This window comes from Pan paniscus, chromosome 9 (assembly GCF_029289425.2).
Source record: "Pan paniscus chromosome 9, NHGRI_mPanPan1-v2.0_pri, whole genome shotgun sequence".
NCBI classification, from domain to species: domain Eukaryota; kingdom Metazoa; phylum Chordata; class Mammalia; order Primates; family Hominidae; genus Pan; species Pan paniscus.
Window position 1 is genome coordinate 121085767 of NC_073258.2, and position 26155 is coordinate 121111921.

Consider the following 26155-nt stretch of genomic DNA (forward strand, 5'->3'; position numbering starts at 1 on the left):
TCTGACCATAAGAAACCTGGCTCCAGCCACCGCATTATCCATCCACTTATTTTTTCAACCTATGTACACATGAAAAGCAAATTTAGAATTATTACCCCATACCCCATGAGTACAGTATTTATGTACAGTTTCTTTTGTCATTAGCCTTACAATTTCAAGTCAAAACACCGTGTTCCAAAGTTTGTTAGGTTAGCTCCTTTTTCACCGCCCCTTCAGTGAAGTTATGTCATACATTTGTAATGCAGTTAGTTTCATTTGTCGCAATCCACATTTCATCTTGGGATCCTCTGACGTTTTGGTTGATGTTCGTGGTTGTTGTTTGGTTAACATTTGTTGAAGTTCACTCTTTGTACTGTGCCATTCTGTGGGTTCAGACAAATGCAATGGGTCATGTATTCACCACCCTAATGTACAGCGCAGATCCTGCACCCTAAATGTCCCCCTGTGCATCCCGTTTGTAGTACACTCTCCTCTCCTCTAGTCCCTAGCAACTACTAATTTATTTTCTGTGTCTCTACTTTTGCATTTTCCAGAGTGTTGGATAAATGGAATGATACAGTCTTTGGATTTTTCCATGTAGTAAAATACATGAAAAATCCAAAGATTGTATCGGGCTTCTTTCATGTAGTAAAATGTATTTAAGATTCATCCATGTTGTGTAAATTAATAGTTCATTTGTTTTAAAAATTGTTGTACTATTCCATTGTGTGGATGAATCATAATTTGTTTTTTCATTCCCCCATTAAAGGCCATTGTAGTTACTTTCAGTTTTTGGCATTAGGAGTAAAGCTGCTGTAAATGTCCATGGCCAGGTTTTTGCATGGATATAAGTTTTCAAGTCCCTTGTGTAAATACCTAAGAGTATGATTGTAGGTCGTATGGTAACTCTGTGTTTAACTTTTGACTGCTTTTGTTCTTTATAGAAATGGAGTTGTGCAGTATGTGCTCCTTTTTAATCTAGCATCTTTCTTTTGAATTGTTTATGACATTTATCTGTATATTTTGAGTGGTCATAATTCATTTGCATTATTGATTAATATTCTAATGTGTGAATAAACTACAGTTTTAAAAATCCATTCTACTGCAGATGGACATTTAGATAGCTCTAGTTTGGGACTGTTACTAACAGTGCTGTTTAGCAACCTTCACAGACATGTATTTTTGTGAACATACATATACATTTCTGCCTAGTTGTGGAATTCGCTGGTACAGCTTTAGCTGATTGTACCAAGTAATTTTCTGGAGTGATTGTACCAATTTATAGTCTGATCAGCGGATGTAGTTTCTAGGTGCTTAATGTCTTCATGAGTACTGTATGTATTCATTCATTCTATTTCTCTCTCTCTCTCATTGTGGTTTTAATTTACATTTCCTTAAAGTTGAGCACCTTTTTATATGTGCATTGGTTATTTGGATATTCAGAAAAATTAAGAAAATTGTAAATTTCTTCTGGGCTCTGAAAGCATTGGGGTTTGGAATAAGGGGTGGCTTCCATTAGAAAAGGCAGTAAGGGGGCCGGGCGAGGCGGTTCACGCCTGTAATCCCAGCACTTTGGGGGCCGAGGTGGGCAGATCACGAGGTCAGGAGATTGAGACCATCCTGGCTAACATGGTGAAACCCCATTTCTACTAAAAATACAAAAAATTAGCCAGGCGTGGTGGCGGGCGCCTGTGGTCCCAGCTGCTTGGGAGGCTGAGGCAGGGGAATGGCGCGAACCCAGGAGGTGGAGCTTGCAGTGAGCGGAGATCGCACCACTGCACTCCAGCCTGGGTGACAGAGCCAGACTCCGTCTCAAAAAAAAAAAGGGAAACAGTGCCTTTGGGGGAGAGCCAGGTGTTGGTGAAGGCAGCGTTTGGAGTGCATTCTGTGAAGAAGTTAAGAGTGTAGTGGTGTTTGGTTTCTTGTAGCAAGAGTCCTAGAGCAGTGGTCCCCAACTTTTTTGGCACCAGGGACTGGTTTTGTTGTAGACAGTTTTTCAATGGGACTGGGAGGGTGTTCGGGGGAGGGCAGTAGTGGGATGGTTTCAGGGTGATTCAAGCACATTACATTTATTCTCTACCTTATTTTCATTATTATTACATTGTAATGTATAATGAAATAATTATATACTCACCATAATGTAGAATCAGTGGGAACCCTGAGTTTGTTTTCTTGCAACTTGACGGTCCCATCTGTGGGTGATGGGAAACAATGACAGATCATCAAGCATTAGATTTTCATAAGGAGTGTGCAACCTAGATCCCTCTCATGTGCAGTTCGCTATAGGGTTCCTGCTCCTCTGAGCATCTAATGCTGCCACTGATCTGACAGAAGTGGGGCTCAGGTGGTAATGCGAGTGATGGGGAGCAGCTGTAAATACAGCTGAAGCTTCACTTGCTCACCTCCTGCTGTGTGGCCTGGTTCCTAACGGATCATGGACCAGTATTATCTGTGGCCCAGGAGTTGGAGACCCCTGTCCTAGAGTACACAGTGAAAAAGTTTGATAGAGAGGGGAACAGTGAAAGATTTTGTTAGATATGTCACATGATTAATGGATGACTAAAGTTTTGTTTGGTGATCTAGGATGATAGAGATGTTGAGACATGAAATTAGTTGGCTTCAAGTTCTAAGCTGTCCTGTCTGAGAAATTGCCTCATCAGCCAACACAGGCTTTGACATATGGGTAGCTTCGTGTTTCTTAGGATACTTGGGCTGGTCAGAAAGTGCCAAGCATCAGAGAAACTGAGACCTCGGTATAGGTGGAGGAAGTCTAATGATAGCCACAGTCAGTAGCCTAGTCTGATTTGTTTTTAGCAAATCTAGACTATTTTCTTAATCAGTAACTACTTCTTTAGTAACTACTTACAAGGCGACTGCCTTTGCCAAGGTATATGTTTTCTGAAAGCTGATTCTTCATAGATCACTAACTGTAGTTTTGAGGTTCTGTGATTTCCTTCAAAATTCACAGAACCTTGAGCTATAATTTATGTGGATAGAGTGATTACTGGGATTTAACTTAAAATTAGATGTATTCAAATGTTTTAAGGAATATGTTTTGTAAAACAACATGTTTTTCATTCGTTACTTATATATTGATCCCAGAAATTGTGTGCCTGCAAATTGTCAAGTTGGGTTGATGCTTCAGAAAAGGAAAGTAGAGGCTGAGTCTTCTTAGTATAGCAATGCATTTTTTAGAGCAGTGTTTGAGGCAAATTATTGTTTTAGCAAAATTACATGGCTTCTAGGGATTAGATTGCATGAGTTTGTCTCTTGTTCCTCCCTCATTCTACTGTAAGAGGCCAGGCTGCTAGTTAACAGAATGCCAGACATAATGCCTAGGGCATAGTTTGAGACCTGGGAAGATTCACAATAATCAAACACAAACAGACAGAGTAGCATGAAGAAATTTCAATCCTCCCAGTCTTGCTTACAGATTTAATTAGGCTTATTGGGGCAGAAAATATTTTTCCTCCCCCCATGTTTAAATCTGTTTCTCCTCTACTCCCACCTCCTGTCCCAGATTCTCTTTGAAGGGGTAATACTAGCAACAAAAGGGGATTTTTTTTTTTTTTTTTGGTAAATCCTAACTTATTTGGTTTATCTGGCTTTAGGAAAAGGAGCAGTAACAACAACCGAATTTTAAGGTATTTGAGGGACTCCATTTTTTGGCACTGTATTTGGGAAATTCCCAATTTAAAAATCATGCTGTACTCAAGAAGAAAATTAGGGTTTTTTTGTGGCTTTATAATTGGATCTTTTTTGCAAGTATTTTTAATTTTATGAGAGGTATTTGGCCCGTTCTGCTAGAGAATTATCAGCCAAATCCTTGCTTTCTTTATATTATATATATTTTCCTGAGTGATAGTCTAGGGAAATGTACATGGATGCTGTTCTCTGTCTTTCCATTAGCAGCGCAGTGTTGGGCTTCGAATGATGATGGTAGATGATTGGGGGTGGGAGAAGAGGTGGGGTTTCTTCTTATCATCCCTCTTGTGGTCAGTAAAATCATCTGACAAATGCCTTTCCAAGGATGTCGAATGTATATATAAAGAAAAAGCTTAGGATTGCTAAGGGAGTGGTATTTTGGTGAGGATTTCATTTTCTTCTACTCCATGGAAACGAGCCTTTTGAGCTTTTGCTTGTCTGCTGATTTGTCCGGTGATCCAGGTAATCTACTGCAGTCTTTGTTTTCTGGGTCGTGTATAAAATGGAGCAAAATGGTAGAAAAATAGCTTCAGTGAAAGGAATGTACCTGTAACAGGAATAAAATAAAAAAGAAAAGGATATTTTTACATTGTTCATTATTATTTCTCACAACAGCTTTTAGGATTTTTATCATGTTTTAAAAAACCTAATTTGACCTAAGGAAGAAAATTCCTAGTTTTGAAAACCCGTGCCTTAATTGCTTAGCTTTAGAACAAAGGTTTTTACATCCAGCATTGCAAGGATATCTTTATTCAAAAGAATAGGATGCAGCATTCTTATGTTACCTTTTTAGAACTGAATTGGCATAACCTCTCTTGAATCTTAGAGACTTTGACGTATTATTCTGTGAATTGTGATTTAATTATCTCATGCTTCAGGATGGTTGTTTCCCTTTGATACCCAAGAGACCATGGATGGGATATAGGGGGTGGGGATTAATATTACAGTGGGGGAAGGGAGTGTTTTTACAGAGTAACCTTCCTGTTTTTGCATTGGAAACTAAATTGAAATATATAATCATTGGAAAAGGTGGTATCCATGGCACCAAACAATCTTATCAACTTGAATTATTTTATCCTTTGTTCAGTTTGTGGTATTTTTGCTCTTGTCAGCTAAAATGTTGATTATAAATTTGAAGAAGCTGCCGAGTTGCTGTGATGGCACTGGAATTGCATTCTGCTTTCTTTTTCTTTCCAATTATAGCTGTAAATACAGGAACCAAGGGATGAATGTGAAAAGAAGTAATATAAAATGCTGAAGATATTTTTGGTTTTCTCTTGAAAGTATTTTTCATAGTGAGAATTATTTTCTTGTGGACAGAAAGAGCTAGGACCCTAATTTATGACATTAAAAAGCATTTAAGTGCTACAGACTTCTCTATTTAGGAAAGACAGACTGAAAACATGTTGAAGCGTACTATGGAGCTTTCAGTTAAGTTGATTATTTCCATCATGGTGATATGAGTTATCATACTGTTTGCCACATTTTGAAAGCTGTTTGACTCCTCAGAAGTATTAACAAATTAACAAATTCTTACTGAGCATTTACATTATGCTAGGTTCTTTAGATGTATATCAGGTTTATAGTCTAGTAAAGGATATAAAAAACTCATGCATATGATGTACCATTTTTGGTGCAAGCATATAAGTATTGCAGTGTTATATATTTTTGTACTGACATGTAGGTGTTTTACATAAGCTACTACATTTAATCCTCATAACAACCTAGTCACGAAATTATTGTCATTCTTGTTATCATATGCACATTAGTCCAAACAAGCAAACAAAAATTGTCATTCTCTTTTATAGATGAGAAAATTTACATTTTGAGAGATTAAGTGATTTACCATAAGTAACAAAGCCATGAAGTGATGAAGCCTGGGTCAGTCAGACTCTAAAGCTCTTTCCACTGTTTGTATATGAGTAGATTAAAGCATTTTATCATGATTATTTGACATCACAAATAGTGATACCATGAGTGAAAAGGAGATAGGGATCCTAATCTTTAATCTATGCCAAGAACTGAGTGATTGAGCAAATCATTTAACATCGTCTGTAAAGTGTGAGGGTTGGACTAGGCAACCTTGGTTCATGATTCTATTCAGTGTAAGAGATTTTCACATATGGTCTATGGAAACAATTCTCATTACTTTAGTGTTTTTATTATATTTAGTTTCCATTACTGATCCTTCATAATGTGCTGTACATGTTGGATTGTGTGTGGTGGGGGGGGAGGGTGATAGAGTGCATATCATCTTCTAACATATTACATAAAATATACATCTATTTATTAAGATTATTACTGTCTGTCATCTTCCTTCTTCCCTTCCCCCAAATATGTCACAAGGACCTAGACTAGAGCCTGGCTACATAGTATGCAGTTATAAACTAATTTTTTGAATGAATGAATAGGAATAATAGACTTGTATAGTACATTGGCAAAATATATAAGTAACTTCATAATTCTTAACACCAAAAGATTCCCTGGGGGCCAAAATTATTAATCTTTCTATTACAGTGATCCTTTAAGGAACTAAGTGTAAGAATCTTAAAAAGAAGAACACCTACGAAACAATCAAGTGTAGTCAAGTAATCTGAAGTTTGCTGGAATTCCCCCATACAAAATTATTGGTAGTATAGAACTTGCTAACCATAGGTTTGTTTACCCAGTGTTCTATTTGAAAGTAGTTTACTAAAGCATTCCATATAAGCAAAGAAAAAAAGCAGCAGAGTTTCTTTTTTGTTTATGTGTCACTGTATAGTCTCAAATGCTGTAAATTTACAGTGAGTAGAAAATATTCAGACCATTGAGTCTTTTGCTTAAAAGATATTTCGTAAGGTATAACATAACGTTTACTGGTAGTTTTGTTTCATTTAAACATTAGGCTTCTTGAGAGTTTTAACAGTTTTATTGAAATGTAATTGGTGTATAATAAACTGCCTATGGTTAGAGTATAATTTGATAGGTTTTGATGTATATACACGATTAGGAAACTATCACCACAATTGAGAAAATAAACATATTCACCCCAAAGGTTTCCTTGTGCATTTTCATAATTTCTCCCTCCCTCCACCCCTCCTCACCTATCCCCAGGTGTACCCATTGACTTGTCTTTGGTCCTTATAGAGTAGTTTGAATTTTCTTGCTTTCTTTCTTGTCATTATAGATTAATTTGCATGTCTTTTTGTAAGTGAACTCACATAGTTTGTGCTTTTCTTATGTGGTCTCTTTTACTCTGCATAATTATTTTGAGATTTGTCTGTATTCCTGTGTATCAGTAGTTCATTTCTTTTTATTGCTGAATGATATCCCATTGTGTGGATATACCACAGTTTATCCATTCAGCTGTTGATGGGCATTTGGGTTGTTTCAAGTTTTAGACTATTAGGAATAAGTTTGCTTTGGACATTCATGTACAAGTTTTTGTGTGTACATAAGCTTTCATCTCTTAGGTAAACACCCAGGAGTGGAATGGCTGGATTATATGGTAGGTATATATTTTAACTTTTTAAGAAATTGCCAAACTGTTTTTCCAGGTGGCTGTATTGTGTTACATTCCCATTAGCAACATTCCAGTTGCTGCACAACTTCATTAATAGTTGGTTTTTTCAGTCTTTTTAATTTTAGCCATTTTACTGTGTGTGTGATGGTATCATATTGTAGTTTTTATTTGCATTTCATCTGATGACTAAAAATGTTAAACATATTTTCATGTGCCTGTTTTATCATCCATATGTCTTTTGTGGATTGTCTGTTCAAATCTTGTTTTTAATTGAGCTTTTAATTATTGGGTTGTAAGAGTTCTTTATATGTTTGGGATATAAGTGCTTTTATTTTTATTTTATTTTATTTTGTTTAGCGACAGAGTTTTGCTCTTGTTTCCCAGGCTGGAGTTCAATGGTGCAATCTTGGCTCACTACAGCCTCCTCCTCCTGAGTTCAAGCAATTCTCCTGCCTCAGCCTCCCAAGTAGCTGGGATTACAGGTGGCCACCACCATGCCTGGCTAATTTATTTCTAGTTTTAGTTTTAGTAGAGATGGAGTTTCATCATGTTAGCCAGGCTGGTTTCGAACTCCTGACCTCAAGTAATCTGCCTGCCTCAGCCTCCCAAGGTGCTAGGATTATAGGCATGAGCCACCATGCCCGGCCATAAGTCCTTTTAGGTATATGATTTAGAAATACTTTCTCCCAGCCTGTGGCTTGTATTTTCATTTTTTAGCATCCTCTTTCTCTCTTTAATACTTTTATTGAGATATAATTCACATTTCCTTGAGCAAAAGTTTTAAAGTTTGAATTCTAATTTATCATTTTTTCTTTCGTAGATTGTGCTTTTGCTATATCTAAGAAATATTTGCCTAACCCAAGGTCACACCTCTTTGCTTCTAGTTTTATAGTTTTGGGTTTTACTTTTAGGTCTGTGATACATTTTCAGGTAGTCTTTTATTTTTAATTTTTGTGGGTACCTAGTAAGTGTATGTATTTATGGATTACATCAGATATTTTGATATAGGCATGCAATGTGTAATAATCACATCAGGGTGGATGGGGTATCTTTCATCTCAAGCATTTATCTTTTGTGTTACAAACAATCCAGTTGTACTCTTTTAGTTATTTTTAATGTACAGTTAAACTATTTTTTACTATAATCACCCTCCACTACCCTTCCCAGCCTCTGATAATCATCATTCTACTTTCTGTCTCCATGAGTTCAGTTGTTTTAATTTTTAGCTTCCACAAATGAGTGAGAACATGTGAAGTTTGTCTTTCTGTTGCTGGCTTATTTCACTTACCATAATGACTTCCATTTCCATCCATCTTGTTGCAAATGACAGGAACTCATTCTTTTTTATGGCTAAATAGTACTCCATTGTGTATATGTACCACATTTTCTTTATCCATTTGTTTGTTGATAGATACTTAGGTTGCTTCCAAATCTTGGCTATTGTGAATAATGCTGCAAAAAACATGGGAGTGCAGATAACCCTTCGATATCCAGGAGTGTCCTAAATCTAAGGATGTGTCATATTATTTTTTCTTTATTTTTTTCTCCTCCTGCTGTTCCGGGTCTCTACAGTGTCCCCTACTCCTTTGTTTTATTCGCACACCTGGGTAGTGCCTTTCCAATCAAAGGATAGTTGGGTCTGCATTTCAGGTCTGTGATCTTTATGTTTAGGGAAATCCGTTTCCTGGTCAAAGCCTACCAGACTTCCTTGGTATCACTCCAGAATTTAACAGATTTGGCAAGTATGTTTTTTAGTTAATGGTTTGAGATCATAATCATTTCCTTCATGCTCCTCCTGCCTTCTATTTTTGCTTTTAGTATTGAGGAATGCTAATGGAATAGATTTGCTTTTGCTCTCTCCCATCTTTACCTGGAATTGAACACATATTTATTGAAGGAATGAGTGGTTTGCAGGAATGTTGCCATTCAGGTGGAGACATGTTTCTCTTTAAATGTATAGCTGGCAAGTTGCCCATATGGCACATAGATATTAACTGAATTATCCACTGAGCTCTGGGATTAGAAGATACAGATTGTGTAGGATTGGGAGTTCTTTCTATTGGCTTATCTTTTCCTAAAACTATGTAACGGGATATGAATACCTTTCTACCTAAGTATCTTGTCATTATACTAGATCTAGTTTTCTGAGTCTCACTTGTGAAAGCTTTTGGTTAACTATTAATAAAAAACTGTACAAAGGGAAGATGATAATGGTTTCTCTTGTAAGGTGGTAGTCCAGGGGTTGAAAGCAAGGGTTCTAGTTAGACTGTGAGGTTTTGAATCTAAGCTCCCTCTTCTACTAGTTATATAACTTGTGTATGTTACTTAACTTCTCAGAACCTCACATTTCTCTTCAATAAAACAAGGCTAAACATTTTACTTACAGAATTATTGTTAAAATTAAATGAATTAATGCATAAAAAGTACTTAAAGCAGATACTGTAAGTATGCAAGTAAAGCTACTCAAGTTTTAGCTATTATTGTAACGATTTTAATTGTTAATTATTGTAACGATTTTAATTGTTAATTATTGTTCTTATAGATAATGGATGATGTGTTTGAAGCTATCACCTAGCACAATTTTTGACTACCAAATGTAGTTTGAGGCTTTTGAGTGTTTTTCACCTAACCATTCTTCCCAAATGAATATTTTTCAGGGAAGCTAACCCCAGGAAATGTGACACAATTTACTGTATTGTTCCTTACCTCTATAATGTATGTTTATTCTAGCTGGTTCATCTCTTCCTTATATACAAGTTCCACAGAATGATTTTTTTCTAATAAGAATTAAGAAACCTTTGTTCTGATGATGAGCTTATTTAAATTTGGGTTTAATTTGATAGAAAATTAAGCTGTTTCCTTAATGGGGAATCTGGCCAATCACCATCCTCCACCCTCCCAGGGTAGAATTTTTTCCAGGAATTAAATAGCTCTATCTAGCAGGGTCTTCCTGCCTTTGGCAGTAGAGCAGTACAAAGGCCACATTGAGCATAGCTGCTGGGGAAACCCTTTTTCCTTCTCTAGCCTATAAATGCTGTTCTGTCTCTGTGAAAAGCCCTGACATCAGCTCTTGGAAAAATCCAAATACTTGTGTTAGAACAAGGCTGAAACACTTGCCTGGGCAGAGACTAATGGCTGAACTATAGTTCTAAGTTTACCAGATTGCCTCTCAGTATTGTTATGCTTTAAAAAACAAAACAAAAACTGTAAGTTTCAGACATAATCTAGAGAAATTAGGATAGAAAGGACAACTTAATAGCGCCTCCCATTCTTTGCTAGTTTCTTCTTATTTTTCTCTTTTTTCTAAAAATCTACCTTCAACATAATGTGAAATTCTTGCTTGAGGAGTGAGGGAGAGAAATAATATATCAATATTATAAACTTTATGCAGTGTTTTCCACATATTAGATGCTGCATAAGTATTTGATGTTTGAGACAAAATAAACTGTAAACAGACTGTACTTAACTTCCTTAGTGTTCAAATTAGATCATGATGTAAAACTCTCCAGTGGTTTTCCATTATATTATGAATAAACTCTAAGCCTGTTTCTGTGGCTCACATTCTTACATTAGCTGGCCCCTGTCTACTTCTGTGGATCTCATTTTAGCACTACTTTCTACTCTCTTGGTCATTTTCTATGCTTAAGCCACAGTGGACTTTGTATTTCTCAAATACATTAATCTGCTTATCCTTTGTGACTCTTGTACTAGCTGTTTCCTTTACCTGTAATTCTGTGGCCCACATCTTCCCATGGCTGGCTCCTTCATTTAAGTCTCAGCTTAAATGCCTCTAAGGTCTTTTTTGAATAAACTAAATTAATGTATTTAGTCAAATAATATCTTTTTTTAATAGCACTTACCACGATTTGAGATTCTTTGGTACAATTATTTTTTTGTGGAGTTTATCTTCCTCCTGTGGAATGTAAGCTGCTTGAGAGCAAGGACCTTATCTGTTCATTAACGTAACCTCCAGTGTCTTGAACCTCCTGGCATAGGTTGGTGTTTGTGTAACTTTGTATGTACTTGGCTGCCTGTAACGGAAAACACAAGTCAAACTGACTTAAGCAGTAACGCATTTACTGGCTCACATAAAAAAGAAATCTAGACGTAGGCTTCAGAGATTTTTGATTTAGGGACGTAACTATGTCAAGGGCTCAGATGCTTTCCATCTTTACACTATTGCCATCAAAATCATCATCATCCTAAACTAGTCCTTAAAGATGAATGCGAAGTAGCTGTTAAGGCTGCTTGCTTCTTCACTCAGGTTCGGTGGGAGGGAGAGAAAGAAGTTTCACATCATTCTCTCAAGAATAAGGAAATACTTTCATAGATGCCACCAGTGAACTTTGTTTCTACTTTTATTGGCTTTTTTGGAACCAATTGCTTACCCAAGAATGGAATTACTGTTAGGCCAAAAAGGCCCATCACTGTTGCTACAGATGGGGTTGGCTTGACCTGAGTCATCTGGACTCTGAGAGGAATAGTAGATAACTAATAAAATCGGAGTTCTCTTAAAAGGAAGGCTGTGGTTTCTGGGGTAACTTATATCCTCTGTAGTTCTCAATAAAAATGTATGGAATGAGTGAATTCGTGTAGTAAAAATGTATTGAATTGTCAGGCGTATGCTCAGCACCATAATAGTTAAGTAGAATACAAAATCAAATAGAATGTGGTCCTTGCCTTCAAATAATTTAAAATCTAGTGAGAGAGCCAAATTAACGGAATATTAAAATTGTTTTAAAAATCAGTTGATTAAAATAATTTAATTTAAAAGATGAAAAAGAGAAAAGGGAAACAACAGATGAGACAAATAGCAAGATGATAGACTTAAATACATTAGTAATCACACTAAAGGTAAATGGTCCAAACACCCCAATTAAAATGTATAGACTATCAGATTAGATGAAACAGCAAAGCCCAACTGTATGCTACAAGAAACACACCTTAAAATTAAAAATACACATTGTTTAAAAGTAAAAGGATGGAAGAAGATGTGCCCTGCTAATCTACGTTAAAGGAAAACTAGACCACATTAATATCAGATAAAGGAGATTTAAGATTATAGAATATCAACAGGGATAAAAAAAGTAATTTCGTACTGATAAAAGGGTCAATTTAAAAAGAAGACATATCTAGGCATGTATACACCTAATGACAAAACATCAAAATTCATGTAACAAAAGCTGACATAACTGAAAGGACAAATAGACAAATCTACAAACATTGTCAGTTATTTTAGTATCTGTTTTTCAGTAATTGATCAAAGTAGATAAAGTAAGCAAGGATATAGAGTACTTAAACAATACTGTTGAACCAGCTTGATGTAATTACATTTTTGGAACATTCCAGCCAACAACCAAATACTTTTTTTTTTTTTCATGTTTGCAAGCAAACATGGGACATTTACCATGACAGACACAATTCTGGGCTGTGAAGTAAATTTCAATAAATTAAAAGGATTCAAGTCATACAAAGTATGTTTCCTGGTCACCATGGACTAAAATTAGAAATCAATAAAAGATCTCTGGAAAGTTTCCAAATATTGGAAAATAAATAACACAATTCTTAGTCAAAGTGGAAATAAAAAAGGAAATGGCCAAGTATTTTGTATTGGATGAAAATGAAAACACAACATATCAGAATTTGTTGGTTGCCATTAAAGCATTACATAAAAACTTATAGCATTAAACACCTATTAGAAAAGAGAGAAGGTCTAAAATCAATGACATCAACTTCTTTTTTTTTTTTTTAAGACAGGGTCTTACTCTGTTGCCCAGGCTCAAGGGCAGTGGTTTGATCACTACAGCCTCAACCTCCTGGGCTCAGGCTGTCCCCACCTTATCCTCCCAAGTAGCTGGGACTACAGGTGTGCCCCACTAATTTTTTTTAGTAGAGATGGGGTCTCACTGTGTTGCCCAGACTGGTCTCAAACTCCTGGGTTCAAGCAATCCTCCTGCCTCGGCCTCCCAAAGTACTGGGATTTCAGGTGTGAGCCACCGTACCTGACCAATTTCATTTTAAGAAACTAGAAAAAGAAGAGCAAATTAAAACCAAAGCAAGCAGAAGAAAAAAAAAAATAGAGATGAAAGCAGGAATCACTGAAGCAGAAAACAGGAAAACAGTAGCGAACATTAACCCCAAATCTGGTTCTTTTGAGAAAATTAATAAAATTATTAAACCTCTAGCCAGCTGATCAGGATGAAAAGAGAGAAGACACACATTACTAATATCATAAATGAAAGAGGTGACATCATTACAGATTCTTCAGATATTAAAAAAAAATAGGGGAGGCTGGGTGCTGTGGCTCATGCCTGTAATCCCAGCACTTTGGGAAGCCGAGGTGGGCAGATCACTTGAGGCAAGGAGTTCAAGACCAGCCTGGCCAACATGGTGAAACCCCATCTTTACTAAAAATACAAACATTAGCCGGCATTGTGGCGCGAACCTATAATCCCAGCTACCTGGGAGGCTGAGGGATGAGAATCGCTTGAGCCCAGGAGGTGGAGGTTGCAATGAGCTGAGATGGTGCCACTACACACCATCCTGCCCAACAGAGCAAGACTCTATCTCAAAAAAAAAAAAAAAAAAAAAAAGATAAGGGAGCATTATGAATAGCTTTATGGCAATAAATTTAACAATTTAGATGGAATGTGGTTGGTAATTTTATAAATTCCAACAATATATATACAATATGTAAATATATATTACATATACATAAAACAGGAAAATACATAAAATATATATGCACTCCGTGTGTATGTATGTGTGTGTAATGACCGGGTAGGGTTTATCCCAGGAGTGCAAGATTGGTTCACCTTACAAAAATCAGGCAATGTAAGTAAATGGATGGTAAATGGTGGTAACTATGTTTCTCACTGTCTCAAAGGAGCGAAGCAAGAGAGAAGACTGGAATGAACCTGATGGAATTAGATTAGAATTAGAGATATCAGTATGAACTCATGCTGAGCTTAATATAGATACAGATATATGGATAGCTACAGAAAGAATTATAGATATGTTGTATTAGTCTCTTCTCACACTGCTAATGAAGACATATCCGAGACTGGGTAATTTATAAAGGAAAGAGGTTTAATTGACTCACAGTTCCACATGGCTTGGGAGGCCTCACAATCATGGCAGAAGGCAAATGAGGAGCAAAGTCATGTCTTACATGGTAGCAGGCAAGGAGAGCTCGTGCAGGGGAACTCCCCTTTATATAACCATCAGATCTGGTGAGACTTATTCAATATCCCAAGAACAGCATGGGAAAAGACCCCCCCCCCCTTCATGATTCAATTACCTCCCACCAGGTCCCTCCCACACATGGGAATTATGGGAGCTACAATTCAAGATGAGATTTGGGTGGGGACACAGCCAAACCATATCATGTGTATGTATACCCCAGTTAGTATAACACATTCATTTCCCTGCTCTCTCTGCTGAGAGGGCCTAGAAGTGGTGACATCTCAGTAGCAGTGAGCGCACCCAGCTCCTGGATCTTGGTTACTAAATATCACTCTCCAATAAAATAGCTCCTTGGAGAAATGGTTGACTCTAAGGCTGCAATAGGGAAAATGCAAGTTGAACCTAGAGTGCCTTATAGTGCCACAAACAAGAAAGTGCTCAAACAGAAGGGTGAGAGCATGTCAGTGGCATAAACTGGAAGAATTTGAGCAAGAGAATAAATAACGTAGTATTGGATTAGAACTCAAAGTCTAAAATAAACATACATGAGCCCATACTGATAAAAATGATTACATAAATACATGGGTGAGAAAACACAAATCTTCCTTACAGGAAAATTTCAAATAGTATACATAGATTCCTATTCCTCCAGGAGATGGAGCTTAATTCTCTCAGATGCTAGTGTGGATTGGGCTTAGTGACTTCTTCAAAGAAAAAAATATGGCAAGGGAAAAATAATAACTTTACAGGGAGACGTCGAGCAACCACTCCCTTAACCAAATGACCAAAGTTAACATTACTAGTGTTAAGTCATATTGGTGTCATATATCCTCTGATGGGTGACAAAAAGAGTACTTCACCCCTGTGGTATTCCAAAAATAGACCCACGTATATATGGAAAACTGATTTTCAAAAGTGCAAAAGGCAATTCAGTTTCAACAAACAGTGCTGGAACAATTGGATTTCAATTGGATATCACACTCTATATAAAAATTATTACAAAATATATTGTAGACCTAAAAGTAAAATAGAAAGTCACTCAGCTCTTAGAAGAAAATGTAGGGGTAAATCTTTGTGATTTGGGGTTAGGCAAAGATTTCTTAGGTATGATACCATAAACATGGGCAGTGACCTAATTTCCAAATAAAGTCCCACAGGTATGGAAGTTAAGACTTCAGCATGTCTTTGGAGATAACACAATTCAACCTGCAACAAATATAATGGTTCCCAATTAGGACTGCTTTCATGTTTAATACAGAGAAACTGAGACTCTCTATATGCGTTTAGTGCTTTTCACGTACTACCTAAGAAATGCATCTTCCACATTTACATTTAGTCTTCCAATGTGTTGGTGTTGTCATTAACAAAATACAAATTCTCATAAAAATATTATGAATTGTAGCTTTGGGCATTTATTCAGTTTGTGGATAGTATAATAATTGCTATTATGTATATCCCTGGGTTTTGTTTGTGTGTTTGTTTTCTACTTTCAACAGAAATAGGGAGAGAGTCTCTCTCACCGATTTTGTGCCACACTTTGTCACTTGGGCATTAAAATAATTTTACCCTGGCCCTTTGTCTTACAAGGTCTGTTACCAAAACAAGCTTCTTCAGCTTCTGCTGCTGTTTCCATAAAGATTTGACATGAGTTCATGGGATTGATCTCGGGGACGAGTGTGTCCTCTCTTTTCTGTTTACCTAGTACCCACAGAAACTCCTGTCATTTCTAGTCCAAACTCCCACCTGGATTCCTTACTATAAATGAATTCATCCCAAGGAAGAAATCAAGGGGGAGTATAGAACTTGGGTTACAAGGATATTTGTTATAACATTCTTTATTATGCTGAAAAATTAGACCCAGCCTAAATATTTACAAAAGGGAACTTCTTAATTAAATAGCCATATCACAGGATACTTTGCAGTTATCAAGAATTATTTAGAACTATGTTTTTTAAATCTTTATCTGATTTGGAAGTTCAATATATAGAATTTGAATAAAAAACAAAGCAGCTCTGATATGTGGGAAGTCTAGAGCCCCATCTACACACTCCCGCTCTGTGAGGGACCTCTTTTAAACCTCTAGAATTTTATAGAGCACAGTTTAAAACCAGCACTGTAGTGAAATATTTAATATGTAAACATATGTTGATATTTTATGAGGTTAAAGTTATCAATATGTCCAGTATGCTTTAATTTTTATGAAAATAAATTTTAAACATTGTATACAGAAATCGATCTCTATTTTGGGAAAGAATGGGAATATATGCATAACAATGCTGGGTGTTGGGATTATGGGTGATTTTTGTTTACTATTTTGTCTTTAGTTTTTAAAAGTTTATACGTGTACTTCTTTGGACATAAAGAAAGTGAGACATTTCTTCATATTGAAAAGGCAGAGAGAACCATTGCTTTATAGGAAACTACAGTTTGGAAAAATGGCAGTCTCATTACTCAATCCCTTGAGAGAGGAATTATCTTGAAAATGTTATAAAAAATATTAGTAACAGATTTACTAGTGTCAGTGGTCTTGTGTGTTAAGTATATTAGGATAAGCCACATTTGTAACAGCTAACGGAGAAAACATAACTGAATGTCAGTGTTACACAGTGAACTTTGTAGAGCAGTGATTCCCAATTCTGAGATGTTGTAAGAGGAATGTCAGAATTCCTAAAACACTCATCCTCCAACCTTTCAAATTCAGTGCTGTGGTGAGCCATTGTTACTGATAAGGGTATATCCCACTTGTGATTTCTTTGTTTTGGGTCAAGAAAAGCTTTTGTAGAAGCCAGTGTAAAATGGCATGCATATAATTAATTTCCTCATCTTTTCCTCATAAAATCAGAGGTCCTTTTATCGATGGTGGTTTGAAAGTCTGGGGTATTCAGATTTGGCAGCAGAAAGTGTGTTTTTTTGTGTGTGTGTGATAAACTAAGTGGATTGCTAATTCTGATTGAGGAATTCGTAATGTTTGACACCAGAACCAGAGCACTTGTGAAAAGAAGTCTCTTTAGTACAAAACCAAAAATTTAATTACAGCATTTGTTATAACTATAGCCAATAAAATTATTTTTAATGAAAAAGAATTTCCGCAGAAGAAAATGCTTTCTATTAATGCAGAAGGTGTTATATAGAAGATTTAATTGTAATGATATTGGTTATGATCCGTTTTTTTAGTTTTATCTTTACCTGTATTTTATATTCGTGTAGCCTCTACATTTTACAAATTACCCATAATACATTTCTTATATAATTAAAAAAATTCTGAATACAAAACAGGAAATATGTTCAATCTTTATTCCATTAGAGTTCTACTTGGAAAGTATTAATATATAAGGTTTTTATTTCTCCATAAGAAATAGACCTATATAGTCAGGCACAGTGTCTCATGCCTGTAATCCCAGTGCTTTGGGAGGCTGAGGCTTGAGGATTGCTTGAGGCCAGGAGTTTGAGACCAACCTGGGCAACACAGCAAGACCTGGTCTCTACAAAAAAATTCTTAAAAAATTTAGCTGGGTGTGGTGGCATGCTCCTGTGGTCCTACCTACTTAGGAGGCTAAGGTGGGAGGATTCCCTTGAGCCCAGGAGTTGGAGGTTACAGTGACCTATGATTGTGCCACTGCACTCCAGCCTGAGTGAGAGCGTGAGACATTGTCTCCAAAAAAAAAAAAAAAAAAAAAAAGAAAGAAAAGAAAGATAAATAGATCTATGTCTAGTTAATTCGAGGAGATGGTACACATTTTTTAGAGCACATGAGAACGAAGTTTATACTTTTCTGATTTTCTGGGTTTCCTTGATGATTTTTTGGCAAATCCTTGTCTGTTTAGCTGTCTGGCATATGTATGACTGTGGTTGGGCTTCTTTGTACTCAACCAATGAATGCATACCAACTGTAACACCTGAAGGTAGGATCATGAATAAATACTCTGTGATTTGGGGTTAGTATAGTTTTGGTTGTTTTCCCTTCTCCTGAGATTTCAGAAATAAAAGATTCCTATTCCTGTGATTTTTTTTGGCACACAGTAAGACATATTTGATACATAAGATAAGTCATTATAATTAACTTGTCGAATCACTTTTTCTTGCTGCGGAATGATATTTTTATGAATGCCTTAGGTTTTTTCAATAAAAAATGCAACCAAACTGCAAATGTACTGTGATTTAAAGTGGTAATGTCAGAATTTAAATTTTGAGTAGTACTCTTTTTTTAAATCATAGAATGCTCTATGTTTATTCAAAAAAGTAAAATATTATTAGACAGTATTTTTTATTTTAATTTTGCATTTAAATAAAGTTCTCAAGCTCAGACTGAAAAGTAAACACTGTATGTTGGAGCTTGTCTCAACGACACTTAAAAGCTAAGACTTTCTACTTTTTCAGACGTACATTTGTATCTTTTGGCAAATGTGTAGAAAGCAGCCTGTCCTAACAAATTTTGTTCACCTGTTCTCACTTCAGTTTATAGATTGTTAAACATTCAATCATAATATATTTTATATACAATATTTATGTGAAAAATGCCCATCCTTGATTAAGAGGATTTTTTTCTACTCTTATTTTTATTATTTTTACCAGTATATTCTGAAGTAGAGAAATGTGAAATGAGATGAAGATTTAAATTCCTAGCAAACAGAATCATGCATTGCCCCTGTTTTATAAGTAATGAGATCATTTTGTAGAGTCCAGTTTATTTACATTTGTTAAATGACATTAATATCTCTTCCATAAGCATGAATTTGGTGGTTTGCATGGTGTTCACTGAGGTGAGGATACTTGTTTAAGTATTTTGAGGATCTCATACTTTCCTAGCAGTTCTTTTTACTTGGTTTTCTGAAGTGAATATAGTCTTTAAAAAAAAGTATAAGGTACTAGTAATCAGATACTCATGATCACAAACGAAAGTGGTGGAGAAACCTTTTAAGAAATATTCACAAAAGTGATAATTTTCCAGATTGTCAATGAGGAAATGAAAGTCTCTAATAAGCTGTCACATTAATTGTGAGCTACATTTCTCAGTCAGCAACAACTAATAGTCAATCTGTAATAGCTCCAGCAGAGGGAATGAAAGTAATTTAGAAAAAAGTTTACTATTTGATTTGTCAAAGTGTGTCCAGGAAGTAAGAGAGCCTAACCAAGGGGCTGTTGTGCATGTAAGCTCTTCAGTAAAAGTGGTGGTGTACTAAGCTATATTTAAGAAGGTAATTTGAGATTTTATATTACATGCTAGTGAATCATTTTTGGATTTTGCACCAGAACTGAGCTCTTTGGTCCCTGCCTGTCTGTGGTTTGTGTTGCAAGGTCCAGAGGCTTAAAACAAAGAACACCATGGGAAATTCTCCATGAGTCATTCTGTCAGCTGTAGCTTCTGTTTTATAGTCCTTCGGATATAACTAGTGTTTTAATGCCAGCTCTCCTAGCCACTTTTCATGCTTTGGTTCTATATGCTAATAAAAAAGTATGGCAGTATGGCTATTGTAGATAACGTTCAGACTTTTTTTTCTCCCAATTCCACAATTTTTAGTTCTTCTAATGGCTCTAAGCTAGACCAATTATAAATTGTAACTGGTGAAAAGATTTATGACTGTTTATTTTGTTGTTGTTGCGAGGTAAGCGAGTGGTCACTTAATACTTTTGGTTCTGTGAATCTTACTGTCCAGAGAACTAAAGATTGAATTAGCAGTTCAGCTGGAGTCAGCACTATGTGCTAAATCCCTATACTTAAGAGCTCTTATGTATTGCAGACAAATGTCCTCTTAGCTGTTTTGTTATTTTGTGAAAAATAATAATAATAGAGCAAGGCAGTTTAGATTCATATCAGTTTCAAATTTTAAGTACCGTGTTTTAAGCCATTCTAATTGTTTTGTAGAAACAGATAAATTAAAAACTTGATTTAAATCCAGCCCACAGGATGCCTTAATCACCTTTGATATTTTAAAGGAGATGAGGAAATAATGGACTTTTTTGCTAGTAAGTGGCAGGTATGGTCAACACAATTTCACTACATTTGAAAAAAATCACTTTCCCTGCTTGCCAGGAAAATTTAAAGTGCAGATTGTAACCTGGTCTTTTTTCTTACAGTGTAACGTCTGAGAAGTTCAAGTATTGACATGAATTTTCTATGATACCACTTGGTAAATTAAATCTGTGGTTTCATCACTGGCTTTGAATTATATATTTCTATGCATTTTACTTAGCTAAAAACTTATTTGAATATTTAGTCTTTAAATTTATTTTTTCTTTTCTCCTTATTTGAATACATATCACTAACATTCAGATTTTATTTTTGTTTTTCTTAATAGTAAATACATAAGTGGTTACTGCTTGCTAGGCAATGCTTCTTATTTTCTAATTTAATCCCCAAAACAAATTTGTGAGGTATAGGTAGATGTATTAGTAATTATGTTTTAGAGGAGATGCTTAAAGAGGTTAAGCAACTTGTTCAAGTTCAAATACCTGTTAAATTATGAAACTAGAATATTAACCCAGTTACATTTGTTTCTGAGGAGTCTTTTGCCCCCAAGGCCTTGAAATTTTAGGGAATTTTCATTTATAGCAATCAATAATACTATTCCCATCCCACCCTGTCCATTTCTGATTTTCAATAGTATAGTTTCTGCACTGATATTTACATCGTCTTACGATGGTTGAGCCTTAAAATTACCTGAATTGTTGTCTGATTTGCAGTTCTTTGTCTAGTAACTCTTCTCACTGGAGTGGGTTCCAATAAAATGGTGCTGTATTTCACTCATTTCAAGTTGCGGTGTTTTTTCCTCCTCATTTTAACATCACTAAAATCAGAGTGTATCTACTAATGGAATTCTTGATAATTCTAAATTTAATAGGTAACGTTGTTTGACTGCTAATAAAATCTTAACCACTATCCAATGTAAGAAAAATTTGTTTAACCATCTCCCCTTCATTTCAACCATTCCTTATTAAGAAGAACCAACTACAGTCTCAAATGCTCCTTTATAACTAAACCCAGGGAAGACGTATCTAACACCCTAGAGGAGAGAGAAAAGGGTATGAATTAAGGTTTGAGTGTGATATCAGCATTTCTTCTCATATGGCTTCAGAACACTTCTCACTGAAGTATTGTCAAAAGGCTCTTTGTGCACTGAAATCAATAAAAGAAAAAACAATTTCTAGCAGGCTATTTATTATAAGCAAATATGTGACGACACAAAACTTTCTGGTCCTTTGCAATTTTTTAAGTCCAAAAGAAATTCTTTTTAACAGTATTAAAGGACTATTCCAGTTATAAAATTGTGTGTTTGTGTATGCTTATTAGAATAATTAAACTTGGTTAAAATGTAAGTCTTACTCTAGTATACATTATTTATTGGGTAAGTGTTATTTAACTACCAAATCACATTTCCCTCTACACTGTAATAACACATTGGGAAGGGCCACCTAGGGCTTTAAAATTAGAACTCAGAATTTAACAAGGAAAAGGTATTCTGAGTTGAGTGAATAAATGTATTCTGAACATTTAAGGCCTTTGGTTAAGATTTCTAAAATGTAGCTGTGCTTAATATACAAAATCAAAAGTAAAGGCAGGCCAGGCGCGGTGGCTCACACCTGTAATCCCAGCACTTTGGGAGGCCAAGGCAGGCTGATCACTTGAGGTCGGGAGTTCGAGATCAGCCTGGCCAACATGGCGAAACCCCGTCTCTACTAAAAATACAAAAATTAGCTGGGCATGGTGGCACGCAGCTGTAACCCCAGCTACTTGGGAGGCTGAGGCAGGAGAAGTGTTTGAACCCGGGAGGTGGAGGTTACAGTGAGCTGAGATTTCACCACTGCACTCCAGCCTGGGTGACAAAGCGAGACTTAGTCGAAAAAAGAAAAGGAAAAAAAAAAAAGGCATCTAGCCACCATATCCCAGTGATTCAAATTCCTGATAATTCTTTGCTTTATTAATCTTCGTTCTTCATTTTGGAATTTGACTTTTTTGCTATCTATTAATAGAAAAACACACACACACACATATAAGTAAACACAGTATATTCATTGTTGACCAAGTGTCCAAGTTATCAATATGATATTTTCAAAAACCAGGCACAGTTTCATTAGGCACCTGTAACATTATGTCATAATCACATACAGCTGTTCTACATAAATATCTATCCAAAAGATATTGTCATGATTTCATGATTAGACTACACAGTGGACAGGGACTTAAAAATATAGGAGTTTTGTTCACCAGAATGTATTTCATCAGACTAATGGTTGAACTGATTGTTGCTTATGACCTGGCCACTTTTTAGCTTTCAGACCTGCCTTTCTGTAGCAGTTGATAGTATGGATTATCTGATCTTCCTTCCCTTCTGGGACAGGCTTTTCTCTTTTCTAATTCATTTTCTTAATCTCCTACCTCCATTCTCAATCATGCAGATGCTAGTTTCTCCCCCATATTTGAGCCTGAGCATTTTTTCAAGTTTCCTTGGTGTTTTACATTTCAGTGACCATCAGTAGGTTGATAACTCAAATCTGCAACTTTAGCCCCAGGCTTTCTTTGAGGTTCTAGCTTTCTATTTCCAGCTCTCTGATTACATCTGTCTCAATATTCAGCATATGGTAGGGATTTTGCAAAACTATGGGATTATCTTGGTGATTTTCCTAGCTGAAGCAGAGACAACTAATGAAATAGCCAAGAAGATTCTTGACATTGTTACTTATGCATATAAGCATATATATACACACATATGTACACATATATTTATTTGCTTTAGCAGATACTTTAAAGTAGAATTCAATGATTAGAGAAAAAATTATGATTTTAATATTATTTGAGACGTTCTTAATCTTACTTTATTGAATGTAGTAAGTAGATTATGATAAGCAAGTTGGACTGTGGGCGTGGTCCTTGTTCATTTTCTCATTCCGTTTTTGTCCCCATTTTTCCTCTCCTTTTTCATTACCTTGTAAGAGAAAATAGCTCAGGAAACTCGTTTACAATCAGTAGTCTGGGAACTTCCGGGATTCTTTACCAGCATCCCCCTGGGTGTTGCAGTCCCTGACGCAAGCAGCATTGTTTTAGGGTAGGAGTTTTTATAATGGCTGTGAGGTCGAGTGCCTAAGGTTGATAAATGGCAGTTGTTATCCTTTGCAGAAACTCAGCTGGAATCCTTTCTGTCAACTTGTATGTTCATCTGTAAATTAAGAAACATGTTCCCATTCCCTCCCTCTCCTACCTCAACAATTGTGGACAGACTGCTTAGGAACTCCTATTTCTGAAGATTTCATGGTCTTTTGTAAAGTCAGTTTGTTCTCTAGAGCAGTGTCATCTTGTCCCAGAACCCCCTTTACTTACTACCACTACTTCTTTGTAAGTTAACATGCTATCACTGATTAGGAAAGGTTTTAGATTCTTAGTCTTTTTCTATGGATCAATTTTGGTTTAAATAGGTGTCGAAGGGAATTGTAAGTCAGCTTGTATTTTGGAGGTTTTGTTTCTACCTCCATGCCAAATGAAATGTAGTCATTGAAGTATCATTGTATTATGTTTATTTCTGTCTTTACTAATAGGCTTTTTTAAAACCCTAGTTTTACTGATGTTCTTAATAAAGTGCGGTTCCTATTACTAAATAATCTTTACATAAAATGCCATAGGTTGAAATAATTTAAAAGACAGAAATCAAAATGTGGGATGATATTTGAGAAGACTTAGATTAGCATTTATATATAGCATCAAACGCTTATCAAGAAGCTTCCGGCAGTATTCATTTAAAAGAGAGAGAACCAGGAGGAAATGCTGTAGTTCTTTCAGCTTATAGGACCCCCCCAGAAAAACAAAACAGGAAAGTGCCCTTTGTTTTCTACTTTTGGAAGGTATTTTTTGTAACCGATAATAACTTTAATGTTAATTTTTTTCTAGATAATCTGTTATTAAATCTAAACCTAATAATTGAGGATCACGATGACATGGATCAATAGTGCAGTAATCAACACCCAGATATTTTGGGAAGTAGTGTGAAGTGATGGGAAGGAAGGAACTTTCCCTTCTAGGAAAACAGTGAGAATAATATTTTAGTAGCAAAATATTTCTTTTTGTCTTGATTTTTAAAAATCTATAAAATGGAAAGTGTATCTCTTCATAGAGATTTCTTTTTTTCAAGATTAAACGAGATAATACATGTGGAAATAATGCATAGCATTTGGTAAGCCCTTTATAAATTTAGCAATTGCTGTTATTATTGGGATTTTTAAAAAGAAAAGCTATATTCTAGGACAGCTGATGGTAAATGCACTGGCAATTTAAGATTTAACAAAGTAGTTAAGATACTTAAACATGGTGTTCAACTTCTTATTCCTCCAGCTTATTGATTCTTGCTATTGGAAAGTTACCATAAGATTTAAATCTCTTATTCTGGTTCAGTAGGATGAATAAATTTAGTAACAAAATCTTATAAGTAAAATAACTACATCTATCCTTATTTTTTCTTTGTTTCAGGTTTCCCCTCAAAAAACCTATAAGGTAAGTTTGCTCAATTACACTTCATACTCAAGTTTAGGTTATATTTTAATTATAAGCATCCCTTTGAAATTATGGTGGATTTTTGTGGTTTTTGAGAATGTGTATTCAAGTAATTCAAAATTTCAAAATGTTTTACAAATTTAAAATATAAAAGATGTTACTTTTTCTGGAAGACAGCATTGTTTTGATAATACTTCTAATATAAGCATTTAAAAATTTTGTTCAAAAGGATATTTAAGGTCACACTGAAGAGACTTAATTTTGAAGTCTATTTGTGACTGTTTTGAATTATGAGTAGCTTAGGAGGTGAAAATAGAATGCTAGTTTTTGATGTGTTTTATCACTTGTGTGACTATAATTGCCTTTAGTTAATGTACTTTGGTACTAGTTTAGTCTTAATTACTTTATTTTTTATTTTATTTTATTTTATTTTTTGAGATGGGATCTCACTCTGTTGCCCACGCTGGAGTGCAGTGGCGCGATCTCAGCTCACTGCAAGCACCGCCTCCCGGGTTCACACCATTCTCCTGCCTCAGCCTCCCGAGTAGCTGGGACTACAGGCGCCCGCCACCACGCCTGGCTAATTTTTTGTATTTTTAGTAGAGATGGAGTTTCACTGTGTTAGCCAGGATGGTCTGGATCTCCTGACCTCGTGATTCGCCCGCCTCAGCCTCCGAAAGTGCTGGGATTACAGGCGTAAGCCACTGCACCCAGCCTAGTCTTAATTACTTTAAGACAGTGAAGAAAAAAATCCAAAATGTTAAAATGTATCTATGCCTATATCCATGTCTATATATTTATTCATTTCCAGGTCTTAAATGCCTCTTCCTCAGTATTTTTGCTTTCAGCATTTCTTCTGTTATCTTATCATAAATATTATTTAAAATGTAGGTAGTATGTCATTCCTAATTATTATATTTTATCATTTTTAGTGTCAGCATAGTCCAGGATCCAATGCTAACCTTGGCATTTCAGTGAATATGTGTATGTGTACATATGTATTATTGTTATGGTCTTGTCACCCAACCATTATCTGATCAGTGTTATTGGCTAAGCCATAGAAGTAATAATAATAATAATGTCATTGGTCCTTAAAGTGGTTGGCTAAGACTTCTGTGGCTAGAACTACATCAGCAGGCTTAAAATGAGGCTTGCCTAAGGCTGCTTTTTAAATTTTAAACCGTTCTCATGCATGCTCTATTTATGCAGTGATTTTGAACTTGATCATAGTATATGTAGAGTTGGAGAATGGGTTTAATTCCTTTTAGGCACTGTGTTTTTTTTGTCTGTTAAATGGAAATGATAGT

General features: G+C 35.6%; 1 protein-coding gene across 7 annotated transcripts in view; it reads left to right on the forward strand.

Moving 5' to 3' along the window:
* Positions 1-26155, forward strand: part of ARHGEF12 (Rho guanine nucleotide exchange factor 12) — a 152743-nt gene that overhangs the window by 45035 nt on the left and 81553 nt on the right. For 4 of the 7 annotated variants that reach the window (XM_003819979.7, XM_055094994.2, XM_003819978.7 and 1 more), the window contains exon 2: positions 24825-24848. In XM_003819979.7, the coding sequence (XP_003820027.1) occupies positions 24825-24848 (24 nt within the window). Of the gene's footprint in view, positions 1-3956; positions 4147-7142; positions 7172-24824; positions 24849-26155 lie in introns of those variants that run through there. The other 3 variants (XM_008973396.4, XM_034933897.3, XM_063608841.1) reach the window with 2 other exon arrangements.